The sequence below is a fragment of the Cebus imitator genome, unplaced genomic scaffold (assembly GCF_001604975.1).
Source record: "Cebus imitator isolate Cc_AM_T3 unplaced genomic scaffold, Cebus_imitator-1.0 Scaffold474, whole genome shotgun sequence".
Classification (NCBI taxonomy): Eukaryota; Metazoa; Chordata; class Mammalia; order Primates; family Cebidae; genus Cebus; species Cebus imitator.
In genome coordinates, this window is record NW_016107789.1 from 1119674 (window position 1) to 1139661 (window position 19988).

At 40.9% G+C, this 19988-nt stretch overlaps 1 protein-coding gene across 2 annotated transcripts in view; it reads left to right on the forward strand.

The window, feature by feature from the left end:
* SUMF1 (sulfatase modifying factor 1) overlaps positions 1-19988 on the forward strand; it is a 104144-nt gene that overhangs the window by 53291 nt on the left and 30865 nt on the right. For both annotated transcript variants that reach the window (XM_017512645.1, XM_017512647.1), the window contains exon 7: positions 6125-6238. In XM_017512645.1, the coding sequence (XP_017368134.1) occupies positions 6125-6238 (114 nt within the window). The remainder of the gene's footprint in view (positions 1-6124; positions 6239-19988) is intronic.

Consider the following 19988-nt stretch of genomic DNA (forward strand, 5'->3'; position numbering starts at 1 on the left):
CTTAACACTGTGAGAAAAGAAATCTTGTGGTGGAGAAATAGCCCTTTACTGGGTTTGTTGCTACAGAGAATAATTTTCTTTCATCAACCCTTCAAACAGTAGTTATTTAAAAATATATTAGTCTTTTTGTTTCATGGAATAATCGTTCTTCCAAAATTTCTTTTTTTTTTTTTTTTTTTAATGAGACAGAGCTTCGCTCCATTGCCTAGGCTGGAGTGCAGTAGCACCATCTCTACTCACTACAACCTCCGCTTCCCGGGTTCAAGTGATTCTTCCACCTCAGCCTCCTAAGTAGCTGGGATTATAGGCACCCTCCACCACACCCAGCTAATTTTTTGTATTTTTAGTAGAGGCGGGTTTTCATCATGTTGGCCAGGCTGGTCTCAAACTCCTGACCTCAAGGGATCCACCCACCTCAGCCTCCCAAAGTGCAGGGATCAAAATTTATTTCTAAATGTGACATAGATAGTTATTGGAAACATCATCATGTGATTCCAAGATTTAAACTGAAAAACCAAACAAGCAAGAGAGAAAGAAAAAGAGATTTTTGGAAAAGATGAAGAGCAAAGAGGCACTTGACCTAACAGAAATGAAAAATTATTTTGAGTTATAGTAGTTAAAGCATTATAGTTTTGGGACAGGCACAATGGCTCATGCCTATAATCCCAACACTTTGGGAGGCTGAGGCCGGTGGATCACCTGAGGTCGGGAGTTCAAGACCAGCCTGGCCAACATGATGAAACCCTGTCTCTACTAACAATAAAAAAATTAGCTGAGCGTGGTGGTGGGCACCTGTAGTCCCAGCTACGTGGGAGGCTGAGGAAGGAAAATTGCCTGAACCCAGGAGGTAGAGATTGCAGTGAGCCAAGATTGTGCCACTGCAGTTCAGCCAGGGTGACAGAGTAAGATTCTGTATCAGATAAATGAATGAATGAATAAATAAATAAAGCATTTATTAATACAAGAAATAAATTGCATGAGAGTATCCCTTAAATATGTATAAAAGTGCATATATATATAAAATTCCACATATGGGAGTTTCATATATGATAAACCAACACAAACCCATGGGAAATGGGTGAATTATTTAGTAGCGGCAGGCAAATGACTTATCAAACCTAGTAGTTCCAAAGTTTCCCTTAGAATGCGCTACTACTCTTGCAGGCAAATAATTTTATTCGATTGAGTGACTGATTAGAGGTCTTGGGGGCGGAAATGATCTCAACCTTTCCTCAAACTTTAAATGGGTAGGAAGCCCAGCTTGCTGGTATTGAGTTGGGCATGGAATGAGGGTGCCCAGTGAGCTGCTTTTGGTCAGCAGAAGTGGCACTGCAGGACGCACGGAATATCAGTGAAGCATGCCTGCTGTGGATGCTCATTAGACCTCAAGAAAGGTGTTGGTGGTTACAGACAGCAGGACAGTGGCCATTAAAGTCAGAATCTGCTAAGGAGTCTGTAACAACTGAGCTGTGGATGCAGCTAACCCGGAAAATGAATGGCACTGGACCACTGGCCCATATTTGGCCTTCTTAGGCAGTGGACACACTAGAGACACTGGCAGAAAAACGATCTCAGCAGCCTGGATCCCCTCATGCTTGCTGGGCTGTGACAAGCAAGGCAGCTGCAGTAAAACTTGAAGCCTAGATATGGGCCTGGGTGGAGCTGTAGATGCAGTTCTTAGTTGTCCTAGTAGCCAATATTCAAATAAGTGCTTTGAAAGCCAAAGTGCGGAAGGGTCCATGTGATCAACAGTTGAACAGGAGCAGTTGGTCCTGAAAGATAGGTGAGCTCCATTCCAAAGACACAGGTGATGGCCTTCGAGGCCCTCATTTGGACAAGCCTGTGATAGCCATTACTTTCTTTCCTTTTTTCTTTTTTTCTTTGGAGATGGAGTCTTGCTCTGTTGCCCACGCTGGAGTGCAGTGGTGTGATCTCGGCTCACTCCAGCCTCTGTTTCCTGGGTTCAAGCGATTCTCTTGCCTCAGCCTTCCTATGCCGACTAATTTTTGTGTTTTTAGTAGAGATGGGGTATCGCCATGTTGGCCAGCCTGGTCTTTAACTCCTAACCTCAGGTGATCTTCCCACCTTGGCCTCCCGAAGTGCTGGGATTACAGGCATGAGCCACCGTGCCTGGCCTATGTTAAGCATTTTCGATGAACCAAACAAATAATATAAGTGCCTGTTCATTTTAGCAAAAGGCCTTGACAAGATTGTCTTGGATAGTTATGCATATTTGACAGCACTTGGAGCTACGGAGTTTCTTTTCTATTTAATTACATGGAAAAAGGAAGATAGAGCCATTTATTCTTTTAAAATCAGTGTACCTTTTCAGAAAACATGATGTTCAGTATGAAATAAGGACACTCTACAGATGTTTAGAATTGGAATATTTGACTGGAAGTTCAGCATATGTGTAGGAAATTTACCTGAAGAAGCTGCCATGGAAGTTTCTAAAACAAAATGAGAACATTTACTGGGAGCCCTAAAGGAACCAATCTGACAAACAGGGCTAGAGGAGAAAGCAAGCAAGCCAGCCAGAAAGAGACAGCTGCCATCTGTGTTTACAATGAGACTTAATGAGATCTCTATCTTATGGAAATTGTTTACCCGTAATATCTCAAGTCCACCTGAGCTGCTCTTTTGTGTCCACATGCTCTGGTCTGTTGGAGCAGGAATTTAACTTTGATAATGAGTTGGACCATGCGGAAATAGCTCCCTGACTTGATATTTTATGTATTTATTATTTCAGGTCTGATTTTATTTATTTATATGAGACAGGGTCCTGCGCTGTCGCCTAGGCTGGAGTGCAGTGGCATGATCACAGCTTACTGCAACCTCGGCCTCCTGGGCTCAAGGGATCCTTCCACCCCAGCCTCCCAAGTAGCTGGGACTGCAGTGCACACCACCATGCCTGGCTAATTTTAAAAAACCATTTTTTTTTGTGCTGGGCGTAGTGGCTCATGCCTGTAATCTCAGCACTTTAGGAGGCCTAGGCAGGCAGATCACCAGGTCAGGAAATTGAGACCAGCCTGGCCAACATGGTAAAACCCCGTCTCTACTAAAAATAACAACAACAAAAAAAATTAGCTGGGCATAGTGGCGCAAGCCTGTAGTCCCAGCTACTCCGGAGGCTGAGGCAGAATCACTTGAACCTGGGAGGCAGAGGTTGCAGTAATCCAAGATGGGGCATTACACTCCAGCCTGAGTGACAAGAGGGAGACTTTGTCTAAAAAAAAAATTTTTTTTTTTTTTTTGTGAAGATGGGGTCTCACTATGTTTCCCATATTGGTCTTGAACTCCTGGCCTCAAGCTGTCCTTCTGCCTTAGCCTCCCAAAGTGCTGGGATTACTGGCATGAGCCACTGCACCCAGCTAGATCTGATTTTATACTGAGCAAACTATTTTGACCACAGTGAGCCTAAAGAATTTACATTTTGCTATGCTGCTTGTTACCCAGTGATTAGTTTTGGCTTTAATGAATATCAGCTTATTTATCTGAAAAAGTGCCAGGAGTATTCTCATATACATTTGTTTGCATTTAAGTTTCCTGAGAGGAAGCTTTGGTTAGTGGAGTAGTTTAACAACAGGCAGTTAAAATTTGTATTTTCCTTAGTGGCATGCTCACCTATAGTAATTTTAGGGGTGGTAACCTCCACATTTTACGTCACTTAAACATCAAATTATTTAAGGTGGCTAAAGAAAAAAATGCCCAAATCCTTGAGTAGGTACTATTATTTTTCCTATTTTACAGACAAAATAGCACCTATATAGGTTAAGTTGCTTCCCTAATGTTAGCTGTTAACTGTTGGTGTCACTGGGTCTGGTGGCTCATGCTCCTAATCCCAGCACTTTGGGAGGCTGAAATGAGAGGTTTGTTTGAGCTTAGGAATTCAAGACCAGCCTGGGCAACATGGGGAGACTGTATCACTACAAATAAATTTTTAAAATTAGCCGGGTCTGGTGCTGCACAAATTGTGGTCACAGCTACTTGGGAGGCTGAGCTGGGAGGATCTCTTGAGCCTGGGAGGTTGAGGCTGCAGTGAGCTGTGATTGCATCACCGTACTCCAGTCTGGGAAACAGAGCAAGAACCTGTCTGAAAAAACAAAATAGTGCTGATGCACAGATAGGACTTCAGGCACACTGATTTGGGGGCACCTCCACCTGTGCTCTATAAGTCTGGAAAATGATTCCTTCCTCCAGTGTTTGTTTCATCTGTTTTTGTTTGTTGTTTGTTTTTTGAGATGGAATCTCACTCTGTCGTCCAGGCTGGAGTGCAGTGGTGCCATGTTGGCTCACTGCAACCTCCACCTCCTGGGTTTAAGCAATTCTCTTTCCTCAGCCTCCTGAGTAGCTGTGATTACAGGCACACATCACGTGCCCACTTGGCTAATTTTTTTTTTATTTGTAGTAGACGGGGTTTCACCATGTTGGCCAGGCTGGTCTTGAACTCCTGACCTCAGGTGATCCGTTCACCTTGGCCTCCCAAAGTGCTACGATTACAGGCATGAACCACTGTGCTCGGCCTGTTTCATCTTTTAATTTCACTTGGTAACCTGGGTCCTAAAAGAACTGAATTTCTTCTTTTTCTTCCCATTCCTTCCAGCTATTACTCTACCATGCTCTTTTTTGATCATCTCCAAATTCTTCAAAAAGTAATTTATGCCTGCGGCCTCTTCTTTCTCTTTTGAACTCTGAGCCCCATTCAAAATCTGCCCAGACAACTCTACTTTCATAAAGGCAAATGCCTTCAGCCAGAAATTTCTCCCTCTTCTGAATTTCTCTGACATTTTATTTCCCTCTCTTACCCCACTCATCCCATTCTGCCTTTCAGAATTGGATTTTGAGTTTTGGGTATATATTTTTTTTCTCCCTCATTAAACTAGATGAGGTCATTCATTATTTGTCATTGAAGCACTCCCTGCCTTTAGTCACTGTGCATGGAATTACTGAATGAACCAATGAATAAGTACTGCTGTTTCCATAATGATTGCTGATTTTGGAAGCAGTGTGGTGAGAATTTTCAGCTTTCCAACTCATCCAGATTAAGGTCTTTTCACAGTAGCTTCGTGACTTTGATTGGAGTGCTCTGAATTGCGGAAGCATCAGATGCTTCCATATTCATGTGTAGATGTCAAACCATCTGAAGCCACATGGAATGAATATTACTTTATTCATTCCTTCCATCCTACTTCATTTAGTATGGCAAAAGCATGGACTTACAAAAAGATTTTTAAAACCCCAAAAATTAATTGATAACGTATATATTTTTTTCATTTTAAAAATGAAATTTTCCTTTATGTTTGAAAAGTTCCATTTTAAGAAGTTGGGAGAAATAGTAAGTCAGTAAGCCAGCAAAACTGTTCTGCATTTACTGTTGTTTCAGTTAAAGGTTTTTTTTTCTCTTGCCCTCCCCCCTTTTATAAAAACTCTGCACTTTGGTCCTGTGTTTGTGACAGTATTATGTGGCAGAGTGTCTGACTTGCCTTTGAAATGTATAATTTTCTGCTGAAGAATGCATACGGTTTGCCCCAGACTTCAGGTTTCAGAGACTAAAAACCCTCTATTACAAATACACTTGATAATGAATTCACATTTTCTTTAAAAAAATGAATCCCCTTAAGTTTTGAGGCTTCAGGTGATGAGTTGGTGGAAACTTGTGGAGAAGACAGAGCTGACTGACTTGGGGTCTCTTGGTGCTAAAAGACATTTGTGTGGCCAGGAATGCTGAGCTCTGATAACAAGACTCATATTGGATCCAACGGGATTCTCCTGTGAATGATTTTGAAAGTCTAAGTATCATCTATTCTCCCCCTACTCACCCAATGTTTGATATAAATTTTTGATTTATGGTAATATTAAGTCATTCTATTAGGAATAATTTCTCTGACTTTCATACCATTTAATATGAACTCTCTTTAGGTTTCTAAATCCCTCTAAGAACTCAAAGCCAAAAAAAAAAATGCCTTTTTCTTTGTCTTTATGTTGGCCAAATTGTACTTTGACTATTAGAATAAAAATCAGTATTCGTACTCTGAAATCAAAGCTCTTGTTGTATTTCTGCACTGAAGATGTTTTCTAAACCAGGTGGATAGTTTGACAGTGTTTTTCCTTTCTTTATTTTTAGGTTGATGCCTTTCCTCCCAATGGTTATGGCTTATACAACATAGTGGGGAATGCGTGGGAATGGACTTCAGATTGGTGGACTGTTCATCATTCTGTTGAAGAAACACTTAACCCAGTGAGTATTATTTGCAGAGCATGTGTCTTGGAATGGTAGCATCCGTCCTCTGGGCAGTTTGCAGCCAGACTTTCATGTGTTTCCAAGAGATATTTACATACTCCGTAAATTAATATTGGGATTTCCCCAAAGTGATATTAAGCACGTGTTTCTTATTTCAACCTTAGAGCATTTTGTAAAAATGTCTGTGAGCATCTTATCTTCTCCTGGATTGTGATGGTGATAACTACTTGAGGAAATCTGCGTATAACTTTAGAAATTATATTCAGGCTCGTAAGTTTGATCAAAGCATGATATATAAGTAACTATAAAGTTCATTACTGTTTTATTATTAACTGTTAAGATCTGCTAGATGGTATTTATCATGTATCTGTATCATGTATCATGTATCATGTGTCTTGAGTTCTGATGGGTTGAAATTTTGATTCAACAGCATTGTTTGGAGAGAATGAGAAAGGGTGTTATCTGGTTAAATGTTGACGCAGGAAGTTGTGTCATTTAGTGATTAATTCCCGAACCTCTTAGTATGTCAGGCCAATGCATCATATACTTTGGTAACAGAAGACAACCGTGTTTGTCTAAGTTTTACTTATTATGGCATGTGAAAAATGTTGAATGCAAATAGTATACTACCCTGCCTCTAAAACCAAACTACCCAGCAGAATATGTAAAAATGGAGACACTACATGGGCATGTGTGTGGAAAGTGCTTCTTTTAAAAAGAACATCTCTGAATATTTTTTGTGGTGTGAACAGATTGCGGGGAAAATATCATGCAAAAATCCCATCTCCAGCAAAGTAGTCATTCATAATTCAGTTCCAAGAATGTATATTTATAACCAGACTAGCTAGACTGGATACTTGATGTGCTTAATTTTAAACTGGAATCTTTTGATAAGGCTCAAAGGGTAACGATAAAGAAAAGTAACTCTTCGATATCTTCTCAGTATAGGATTACGGAGCAATTGAAGAAATAGACTCTGCCTGAGGCTAATTTTTCAGAATATGGAAGTAAAGTTGTTTGATATTCTTAATTTTTCTTCACAGAATAACATGTAGGCTGCTCATGAATAATCTAGAGAAACAGATCTATTTTTGGGGGAGTACAGATAAAAAAGCTGAGTTCTTCAGAAACTCTCATCCCTCCTCAGTTTCTTTTACTTTCTGGCAGGGCTGGTGGAAGTAGTGGTCAAAATGAGAATATGGTTGTAAAATTCTAGGTGTGTTTGTGGTTGGGAGATGTCATTTTCTACTGGCAAGATGTGACTTGGCATTTGCTGTCAGAATCAGAAATAGAATTTTTTTCCTCTCGGATAAAAGCATCTGCATGCTTGGAAGGGGGTGTGCAAGGCCTTAGAATGCTGGCAAGTTGTGAATGTATCTATCTGACCATCTGGTGTCGAGCTGAGTGCTTGTTAGCTTTCAGTTTTAGAGTTACTTGTGTTTCTTCTAAGGATTTACAGAAAAACTCACATTTATCTTTTCACCAATCCCAGGCTTTGTCCTGGATGTTGCCCTTGCACTCATGAAATTGTTCCCATTTTAGGTTTCTCTTTGTCCCAGTGACTTCCTTTGCTTCCTCATTTGACTGGGATATAATTCAACAGTTTTGAGAACTAAACCCCAAATGCTTGGACAATTCGTACTCCGTAATTCAGGTCTTTACAGCTTTTCTTTATTGCCAGCAGACAAGCCACAAGCATCCCTCATCTAGGTTACTGCAGCAGCCTCCCAGAGGGCTCTCTGCCTTTCCTTTCTTTGCTATATTGCAACTCGACTGATCTATATAGAGAGCAAGTCACATGCAGTTACTCCCCTGTTTAAAATCCTTTAATGCCTCATTATCTGAAGAATAAAGTATAAATTTTTTTTTTTAAACTTAATACTTTTATCTTTTTTTTTGGTTATTATTATTTTCTGGGGGGGAAACAGAGTCTCACATGATCCCCTAGGCTGGAGTGCAGTGGCTCCATATCAGCTCACTGCAGCCTCTGCCTCCCACGTTCAAGTGATTCTCATGCCTCAGCCTCCCAAGTAACTGGGATTACAGGTGCTTGTCACCATGCTCAGCTAATTTTTGTATTTTTAGTAGAAACAGAGTTTCGCCATGTTAGCCAGACTAATCTGTTAACTCCTGACCTCAGGCCCACCTTGGCTTCCAAAAGTTCTGGGATTACAGGCATGAGCCACCATGCCTGGCCTTATTACTTTTATTTTTAATTTTTGTAGAGATAGGATCTTGCTCTGTTACACAGACTGGTCTCAAACTCCTGGCCTCAAGCAATCCTCCCGCCTTGGCCTCCCAATGTGCTGGGATTAGAGATGTGGGACACTGCGCCTGTCAGATTTATGCCTATAAATTCCTGAACATGACTTTTGAAGGCTAACATAATTTAACCCTTGCAGATCTCTCTAGCCACATCTTTTTTCTAAACAGTTAATTATGAAATGTTACAAAAATTCAGAATAGTAAAGAAAATAGTGTAATAGATAACTCTGTACCTACCACATAGATTTAACATATGTTCACAGTTTACTCTCTTTTAGCCAAAGAAAAAGAACAAAAACTGTTCTTCTCATCAGTGCTTGATATTGTCAGTATGTTTTATTTAAGCTGCTCTGATCAGTGTGCAGGGCTGTTTCACTGTGTTTTTCAGTCATCATTTTTAAAGTTTGTCTGTTAACTCTAATATCTGATACCACATTGATCTGTTTCTGTTGTTGTTCTTGGCTTTCAGTCACATCTTGTTTTCTCCCATGCCTGGTTAGTTTTGACTGAGTATCAGACATTTGATGTGAAAAATTGTGGAGGTTATTTGAGATCTAGATAATGTGATATGTCTCTGGAGAGGATTTACGTTTGCTTCTAGAAACTTCTATTTCAGATTAGCTTCAATCTAGTCAGGAATTGAGGTGATTTGAAGCAGAGCTTCAGTCCTTATAAGGGCCATTCTATTTCCATTTTCCCCTGGTTATAGTTCTTCAGGGTACCAACCAAAAGTCTAAGGGTTTTACTATAGATCCTCCACCTTGGAGGGCCTTGACCTCCAGTTTTTTTGTTTCCTCAGACTGTGAGTCTATTGAAAGTTCTGCTCAGCTTCTCAGCCTTCCGTCTGCCATTTAAAGCAACAGTTCACCTCACCTCTCTGGGATTTGAGCCCTGCAATTCTTCACAGCCGTGGTAGTTCTCATTTGGTCTGGTTAATTCCTATTTCTCTTTGAGATCTTAATTTATTTGCTTTTCTTTCCTAATGGACTGTGTATCTCTAGTGCTTAGCAAAGAACCTATATATAATTATTGACCCTACAATAATGACAATTCCACATATCCGGAATTGGGGGAGTTTGATGACTGTCCAGACTCCAGATGTTTCATAAGCAGAGGCTGGTTAGAAGAGACATTTTCAGGGAAAGTTAACAAAAATATCTACCTGGTTAGTAAATATTTCAATTCAGGAACTGACCTCTTCTGTTATATATTTATGTTAGTTCTATGACTAACTTATAACAGCAAACAATTTTAAAGCTTTTTGGAGAGCTTGGGAATAGTCAGTGCCCTGTATGCAAAGGCTGTTCAGGAAGTACCTTTTTCTTATTTAGTGATTTCCAGGGAGCAAAAGTTAATCATTAGTTTTTATTTTATTGGGCAGTCATTTATGGCAAAAGCAGGTTGTGGAAACAGTCATGTGTGCTTTGTACACATCTAAGAGAAGATGAGGTATTTGGCCGTGTGAAGTAAGGGTCAGCGTCAGCTTGGTGTTAGCTGTGCGTGTGTGTGTGTGTGTGTGTGTGTCCCTTGCGTGTGTCCCATGGAGATGCCACATTAAGATGGCATCATTCCCCTCCTCACAGACACAATCTAGTATATGGCCAGTGCTGTGATGTATTTTAACCAAATAATAATGTGGTTTTTGAAAATGTAGTTTGTGGTTATTTACTTTTCAGTTGCCTGAGTCTGAGACCAATATTAATTTGTGGCACTGTGTAATGCTTTCAGTTAAAAGAATATGTAGAGCTTATATAACGTTCTAATTTCCCACATCTGCATACTCACTTTCATTACAAAGTCCCATGCTGACTTGTTGAGCTGATGATGTGACAGGATGGAGTGATCTTTGAGATCCTTCCCTTTCTGTTAGCGACAGGATTGTATTAAGGTGGCTTCTTTTTCTCAGGGAGAGAACTCTGATTTTGATTTTGTTTTGTTTTATTTGAGACAGAGGCTCGCTTTGTCACCCAGGATGGAGTGCAGTCGTGCAATCTTGGCTCATGGCAACCTCCGTCTCCTAGGTTCAAGCAGTTCTCCTGCCTCAGCCTCCCGAGTAGCTGGCATTGCAGGTGCCCATGCCACCATGCCTGGCTAATTTTTTTTGTATTTTTGGTTTAATAGAGGCGGGGTTTCGCCATATTTTCCAGGCTAGTCTTGAACTCCTGATCTCTGGTGATCCACCCGCCTCCGCCTCCCAAAGTGCTGGGATTATAGGCGTGAGCCGCTACTCCCAGCTATCAGGGAAAGAAGTCTAATTTTGGAATTAACGAAAGTAACTTGGATTATAGCTCTGCCACTTGATATTAAAGGACTGCTGCTAAATTTAGACTGTATCTTCGGTTTCCTTGTCTACAAATTGGAAATAATTATACGGGATGAAATTGTGTGAAATTTAATTTGTCATTATATATGAAATACTTTGTATCATTCTACTTCCAGAGGACTGTTGTTGTTTTACTGTTTTTGTTTATGTTATGTTTTGGCTATCTAATTATAATATTGCTTACTCCCATCAGTAGAATTAATGAGCAACATTGGCCTTTAGAAGCATAGGGGAAAGAAGAAAAAAAAGCAGACGGGAAGAAAATGATATTTATAATTAATGATTGCTGATATTGCCCTGACACTTACCTTTTGTTGGCTTCTCACATACTCCTCCTCTTAATGAAAACTTTGCTCATGCTTCTTGGATCATCAAAGTCCAGTGGGATCAAAGTTTTCCAAAATGTATTCCTCCTCTGAATGAATCTCTGCTACTTACCAAATTTTAGCCAGAGATTCAGTTTGTTTTGTTTCTGTTAATGTGGATTTGATTGTCTAGTAGATTGTATAGCTCTAGACATTTTGGGAAGTGTCTTCTGTTTCTCAGGGTTGCTTTGATGTGTGGAATTGACCTGGGGTATGCTAGTTACAGTGCTCATGCCTGTAATCCCAGCACTCTAGGAGGCTGAGGTGGGAGGATTGCTGGAGCTCGGGAGTTCATGAACAGCCTGGGCGATATGGCAAAATCTCATCTTTGTGAAAAATACAAAAAGTTAGGTGGGCATGGTGGCACATGCGTGTAGTCCCAGCTACTCAGGAGACTGAGGAGGGAGGATGGCTTGAGCTTGGAAGGTGGAGGTTGCAGTGAGCCAAGATCACACAATTGCATTCTAGCTTGTGCAGCAGAGCCAGACCTGGTCTCAAAAAATTAAAACAAGCAAAATACACACACACAAAAATAGAATTGACCTGAGATAAGCCCTCCTTGTCTGTCCTCCACGGTATGCAGCGGCCACTCCTCTGAGCTCTTGCGTATACGCACATAGCACATTAAGTAAATTTGGGGCACATACCAGTCCCCTGGCCAGAGATTAGCATGTATATTCATGCTTGCAGATGCCACACTTGCTGACTTCACTCAGATACTTCTTTGCCATTGCAAGATGGGACTTAGGGCTTGAACTCACAGTATTTTTGTCAATCCTTTAAACTCCACACTTTGATTGTTCCTCTTCTCCATGATCTTCTGGCCTCTCAGCACTGTGTCTCAGTGTGCAACAGAAATATGAGAGTGTTACTTACCTCCTGATCCTCCTCCACCCAGGCAGTGAGATTGTCATTTTCTCAGTCAGGCAAAAAACAGTAAATATCACATCATCCTTCTCCTTAGTTAAGACTTTCATACTCATTGACTGTCCCATCAACAGCCTTATCATTTGAAGCAAGCATTCATTGAATACCCAGTATGTGCTGGGGGCTGGGGGCTGGGGGAGGAAATTGATTGAGAAATTTTCCCTGCCATAAGGCCTTCACTCACATGTTTTTTGTTTTGTTTTGTTTCCTTGAGATGGAGTTTTGTTCTTGTTGCCCAAGCTGGAGCTGGTGTTATCTCAGCTCACTGCAACTTCCACCTCCTGGGTTCAAGCAATTCTTCTGCCTCAGCTTCAGGAGGTGCATGTGCCATGTGCCACCATGCCCAGCTAATTTCATATTTTTAGTAGAGATGTGGTTTCACCCTATTCATCAGGCTGGTCTCAAACTCCTGACCTCAGGTGATCCACCAGCCTCAGCCTCCCAAAGTACTAGGACTACAGGTGTGAGCCACTGCACCTGGCTCACTCACATATTTTTAATCTAGACATTCTGGGGACATGAATAAATCAGTTTGATGGAGAACTAACCTAGTCTTCAAAATGAAAAAAAGCATGAAGGTGATAATGAAGTTCAGCTGATAATAAATTTAATACAGCTGCAGGTTATACATAGTAAATGCCAAGGAGAGAGCAAGGTGATCAAAATATCAGCGTTTCGGGACTATGTTTAGGAAAACAATTTTATCCCCTTCTCCCTAGTGGAAGATGAATGTCTTCTGGAGGAAGTGCTAATGTTTACCCATTTTTATTTTTCGTTGTGGATCAGTTGCAAGCTTCTTCATCCTGTATAATAGAACCATTGAGAAGTAGAAATAAACTTGAATGTATGGTTCGGATATTTAGATCCTGCAGACACATTTCCAAATATGTTATCCAAACATATGCTTCTTGCTTGAAAAGAGCGAATTCTAATTCCAGTTACTATTTGGATGATGGTAGAAATACTGTTTGTTTCCACTTCGGGACAAAATTACCCCCAGAGCCTCACGTTACAACTACTGATTCTTCCTAAGCAAAGAGAGTGGAACACCAAAATGTATCATGGCCTCCTTACTTTGGAGGATCAGTGGATCTGAAAGGTGGGAAGTAGAAAACCTCCTCTAACCTCACCCCCTGTAGACATTCCTTCTTTGATGCCCCTGACAACTGTGGTCCTATAGCCTCTTGCTAAAAACTTGGTGAACAAGAACTCTCCAACACTTAGGGCAACTTACTACATTATCAGATTTTGTCACTGAAGGTTCCTGTGTCCACCTAAGATCTCCCCTGAAGTGTCAGCTCAATGGCCCTCATTCTGCTATGGCCAAGAACAAGAATATATCTTCCTCTGCCTTGTACATAAAAGCTCTTCAGATATCTAAGGACTATCATAGTGTCTTCCCTGCCCTGCCCATTTTTCTATTTCTAGATAAGCATTCCCATTCTTCTGCTGCACTTGGGATAACAGGATTTGCAATTCAGGGCAACCCAGTTACATTCCTCTGAATAACAGGAGTTGGGGGAAAATGTCCGTTTTTCTAAATGGACACCCAGAATTATACACAGTATTCTAGACGTTGTCTGGTAGATGCACATATAAAAGTGGGGCTCAGGCCGGGCGTGATTACAGGCTCATGCCTGTAATCCCAGGACTTTGGGAGGCCGAGGCGGGTGGATCACGAGGTCAAGAGATCGAGACCATCTTGGTCAACGTGGTGAAACCCCGTCTCTACTAAAAATACAAAAAATTAGCTGGGCATGGTGGTGCGTGCCTGTAATCCAAGCTACTCAGGAGGCTGAGGCAGGAGAATTGCCAGAGCCCAGGAGGCGGAGGTTGCGGTGAGCCGAGATCGCGCCATTGCACTCCAACCTGGGTAACAAGAGTGAAACTCTGTCTCAAAAAAAGAAAAAAAAAAAGTGGGGCCCTCCTTTTTTTGTTCATTCTGTCTCATTGGGCCTCAGATTATGTCAGTAGTTAAGAGTTTGGTTAGTGGATGCCAATCAAGCTGGGCTTGAATCACAGTTTTAGGGATAACTGTGGCTTGCCAGATGTGTGACCCTGTGCAAGTCACTTAACTGCTTGGAGACTCAGTTTACTTCTTTCGTAAATGGGGATGAAGATTCCTACTTCACAGAGTTGTAAGGAAGTGAGAGAATGTAATAAGGTGCTTAGCACAATGTTTGGCAAATAGCATGTAATACATGGTAGCTTCCATCCTAATTGCTACTAGTGCCGTCCTACCACTACTATGGGTACTGCTACTGTTACTATGAGTAGTAGCTGCAGTAGTAACAGGAAGAACCATACCTCACTGATGGTTCCTGTTAAGCCTGTAGGCAAATAAAACTTACATTTTTCTCCTATGTTGATCTCAGTACACAGTAATTTTTTTATGTAGCCATTTTTTACATGCAGTTTTTTTTTAGAAGTGGGTTTTTAAAATTATTTTCAATTTTTGTTCTATATTTACATTTTGAAACTTAACGCAATGCCTAGTTCATCTCTCCATGAGATTTCATTTTGTTTATGGGATTCAACCTTGAGAGACAGCTGATAGAAATCACTGTGGCTCTCAGTGCTGTCATCAATGGTGGTAGCTCTCCCTTCCAACTTATTATAACCAACAGATTTGGCTGTTTTTAAGTCATTGATATAGTATGAATGGGACAGGGACCAAGGCAAAGTCCTGTAGCACTGGAGTCAGCCTACATTTCCTAAGTATCTACTGTAGTATGGGGCTGTATCTGCTCTTGGGATACAGGGATGTGTAACACAAATCCTGCTGTTAGGAAGCTTCTAGTTTGTCGAAGAAAGATTGAGTGCCAATCAGATGAATCAAGATGCACTCTGATAAGATTTGTTATGGATATGATTGAGGGGGTGCCTGGGTGACCTCTCTGTTATCCACCAGTTGGAGCCATGAAGGCTTCTTGGAGGAGGTGCCCTTAGAAAGGATGGCAGCAATTGGTGAGGTCATTATGATAGGTCCATGAAACCCAAAGATAAAGAAGACAGGGTCCAGCCTTTTGAGAAATTCAGTAAGTGGAGAAAGGATTTTCTTCTCTCTTTCTTTTCCCACTTCTTTTAGTTTCTTAAGTAAATGCCTAGTCAGTGCCCTGAGCCCTAGCTGCCCTCCGCTTGCCCTTCAGTCCTGAAGCATGATGGCTTTTCTATACCCAAAGTAAATGCAGTGAGAGGGGTGCATGTGTGTGTCTGCACTTCTTTCTTCTTGTTTTTCTGCATCATGTTTTCCTGCTTCTTCGAGGAGCAGTAGAGCTGTTTTAAGAACTTCCCTTAGGTTACCAGCTAGAGGCTTTGGAGGGTGACTTGTAAATTGCCTTCCTTACTTTGTTGTGCTCAAGAAAGGGGCTTTTCTTAGTCATCTTTTCCCAGTGTATCACACTCCTGGGAAGGGAGAGCCATATGCTGTAAGATTGGGATGGCAGCAGGTCAGCAAGATGGGTTGGGGTTATAACAGAAACATTAAAAGAAAAGAGCAAAGAGTTTGCTAATATGGTTATTCATCTCTCTCAGTAAAGTTCTTTCTGCTGCACTGAATAACAGAGCCACGGTTAAGTGATGAAAGTGAGGCCAGTCGCTTGGCTTTCCAGCTGAGATTTAGCTTTAAAATGTTGTGGGGCCCTAGGTGAGTCATGTCACCCTTATAGGCTTAGTGTTTCATCTGAAAGTTGTGCTGAGAATGTAACAAGTCACTCCTAAGGCTACAGTAAATCTGGGCAACTTCCCTTGGATCTGGCTTGGAAAGTAGGCAATGATGGAAGCTGCAGCTGACAGTAACATGGTTAAGAGGGTGGTTTTAAAATGATTTCAACCTAGGTCCCCATCGCAGCTCTGCTATCTTGGGGCCACCGGCTGAAATCCTTTGCTTCTGTTTCCTTGTCTATAAAATGGAGTAATAATAAGATTCAATAATACTGAGTGTTCTGAGGATTAAAAAGAGCGGTTAACTCACTGTGCCCACCACACAGCAAGCACTTGGTGAATGAGCGATTATGGTTTCTAAGCGCCTCTCAGTTGGAACATCTCCCTTTGGAAAATCCTTTTCCCTTCAGCATTGCCTCTTGTTGTTTAGCAGACTGGATTATGTTCTTTTTCTTTCATTTGTTTAATAGCATTTTGAGCACCTTCTCTGTGCTACTGGCAAACGTAAACACCACACAGTCCTTGCCTCCAGAGAATTTGAATCTCAGAAGTCCTAATGGTGCTTTCTCATCATTTCCGTGGTAATAGGCACTTTTGCTCCACTGATGCTTAGGAAGCCAGAACCAAAGCCCAGGTTTTTGGATTCCTTTCAATCAAAAGATTGTTTATTCCTTCCCTGTACTTTTATTCACCTGGAAAGGCCGTGGGGAAATTTCAGGGTGAGGGCTTGAAACCCTGTGTTTCTTGGTTCCCTTAGTTGCACCCGCAGCTGACAGACCATGTCTAAGCAGCTTTTCAGGGCAGAGGAGGGGTACTCTGGGAATTCCAGGTGAAATTAGGCCCCCACTTTGGGTCAGTTGCTTGAGAATTCTAATCTCTTCTCTTGATATGGTTTGAGGTAATTGAGAACAGAAATATAGGCTCTTGGCTGGGTGTGGTAGCCCATGCCTATAATCCCAGCACTTTGGGAGGGCAAGGTGGGAGGATCACATGAGGTCAGGAGTTCGAGACCAGCCTGGCCAACATGGTGAAACTCCATTTCTACTAAAACATATAAAAATTAGCTGGGTATGGTGGCACGTGCCTGTAGTCCCAGCTACCTGGGAGACTGAGGTACAAGAATTGCTTGAACCCAGGAGGCGAAGGTTACAGCTCTCTGAGATCATGCTACTGCAGCACTTCAGCCTGGATGACAGAGCAAGATGAAAGAAAGAAAGAAAGGGGGGGGGAGAGAGAGAGAGAAGGAAAGAAGAAAGAGAGGAGAGGAGAGGAGGGGGGAGGGAGGAGAAAGAAAAGAAAAGAAAGGAAAGGAAATTATTTAGGCACTGTTTTGAGGGGTAGACCCTTTGCCAGGCTTGGCATCCTGTCTTCCACCTCTGTGGGTCTTCCTTTCCATCTTCTTTGTGACCTGGGACCTCCCTGGACAGGCGTTTTTTTCTTGCTAATGAATTACCGTAAACCCTCAATGTTCCCACACTGTCTCAGCCTGTGATTTCTGCTTAATATTTTTAGCTAGGGCTCTGTCTCCTCACTCTTGACTGTAAGCAAAGATTAATACACATGTATATTCCAACTCACAGAATAATACTCTTCTTTACATTTTCTCACATATAGCAGTCCATATTCATAAACAGTTTAACCACAGTACTCCTGAGTTATCACAGATGGTTTGGGGAGGAAGAGTGGTCTCCGTCAACTTAAAGATGGCCCCAAGCCCTTCCCCACTGTAGCTTTATAGATTTTTAGTGTGAAATGTGTTTCGGGTTAAAAGAAGATGTATGCCTTAGACCCTGCATCCCTCTGTAATCGTCTTGACTTTAACCTCAGACTGCTGTGCTTCTGGAGTGAAAAAAGTGAGGAGTGAGGAGTGAAGTCAACATGCTTAAGCTTTGCATTTATATGGGACTTTTCTCCGCTGAAGGGCTCAAAGTGCTCATGCATGCGTTTCCCGCCCCCCACCCCTCACCCTCTTGTTCTCATATCCTCAAAATATTCCTGATTATGCAGAAGGAGATGTGGTCTTGGACTCATTTTTCATGGCATGGAGCTCTAGAGGTTTTGACTTTGGCCCAGATGTTGAACTTGATTTGCAGTCAGGATTACATCCCAGATCTTCCGATTCCTGGACTTGTTAATGTTTACTGGATTCCAGATGTTATTTCAAATACAAAACATGAAAGGCTACTTATTTCCTTGTAGTAATGTTTTGTCACAAGGCACATATGTTAAACCAGGCATCTCAAGACTTGTTATAAATATAAAGATAATTTAAGAGATGAGAATTGCTCTGTCATACAGTGGCTTCTTCCACAAGCAAGAGGGAGGCAGTGAATTTTTCCTATGGTTTTTGATGTCTTGAGATTTTAAATCAGTTTCTTGTCCTTCTGACCTTCCTAACCTCTCATTTTCATTAAATTATTTTTAAAAATTATTGATTTGGCAGGCTAGTTTTTGTATCTGACGTCTGACTTGTTAATGAGTTGTAAAGTTAAATAGTGCCATTTCTCATTCCTATAGCTTACTTTTAGTTACTTCCCCATGTCATAGTATGACTCATTTGTTCTTTCCCTAAGGATCTGGAAATAAAACCAGGTTATTAAGAAGAGAAAATAGAATAGTTAAATTTTCTGGGTTTTTTTTGTTACCAGATTATACTGCGATTTTTTTTTCATGTGGACGTGTGGATGCATTTTTAATATAGGAATATACATATCCACACATAGAAGTTTTATGTAAGTGTATACTTTTATCCATTCAGCAAAATTTATTGGCAAGCTCCTGAATGCCAGATTTGTGTGCTGGGTTCTGGGAATCTAACAGACACAATCCTCTTTTCTTGAGGATCTTGCAGATGTTAAGAGAACAAGCAAACCCACCTCAGTGGGTTTGTGTACGTATACATTTATTCCTTTAAATGTATATGTATGTAATTAAGGAGGAAGTATATCATGATGGTTAAAAGCATGCAGTTTTGGAGTGGGAACTGGATTTAAGTCATAGCTCACCCACCAACGAGCTGAATAACCTGGAGCAAGTTATTTAACCTTTCACCCAGCTTCCTCATCTGTGAGGAAATAGTAATACCCTTTATGGGGTTATTGGAGGTTTCAAGGAGATGCTACAGAGAAAATGTCTATTGTAGAGGCTTTCATGTGGTAAACATTTGATATATGTTGATTATGACTATTATGTTTTATGTGTAATGACAATTCAAATGAAATAAGCTAGCAAGCTATAAAATTACACCTTACTCTGAAATCTAACCCATGGAAGACATTTTTTTGGACCTTTTTAGGCCATCTGGTAGCATGCAGTTATAAATAACTCTTCTTTCCATGGACAGTCTCCACTTTGTACTCAGTAAAGGAAGTAAACGTGGCATCTAATCAAGCAGCAGAACATACAGAATTGGGCACTTAGCACTTATCCACTTTCAAAACGTCCAAATAAAATCACGGCAGTCTTCAAGTGGTTCTCTGAAAATAATGTTTAACTAAAAATGCCATTTGGTATAAGCTAATTGCTTTCGTCTCTCATAACTTGCTAATAAATTGTCACTGAAGAACACAGAAGATTGTGAGAATAAAAGAATATGATATATCCATAGTGAGACTAAACCGTGTCTGTTTTTCTCACTTCATGTGTTACTTAGAACCATATGTGGCCTTGCACTCAGAACTGACAGTTTTATACAGTTATTCTAAGAAATATAAGTGATTGATTCTGGAGCAAATCTTTCAGTGAATATAGTCTGTACCCTGTGTTGTTAGTGGTTTGGCTTTAGTTGACCTAGAAGTCGCCTTTGCATTTAGGATGATGCCACTATATAACATGCATTGCTTAGGATAAAACAGACTGATTTCTCTATATTTTAGATCTAATCCTTCTGAAATTGGATAGAGTAGGCATGTTCTTTTATGCTGCATATTAGTGTATTACACTTTCTGAAGTTAAAGAACTACCTGCATTATTAGGAGACAAATTCCATCTAGCTGTCTACTGCCTGCATTCCATCTGGCAGTCTACCACTACTAGCAGATGATGAGAAAGTTTCTTCTTTGTTGCAGAAATCTAATGTGTTATGTGTTTCTTCTTAATAGTTGCTTCTTCTGTGTTTAGGTTGACTGGTTTTCAGCACATAGATGCTTTATAGCCTTGTGTTTCACAGTTATAATAATTCATGCCTCTTAAACAGAGCATATGT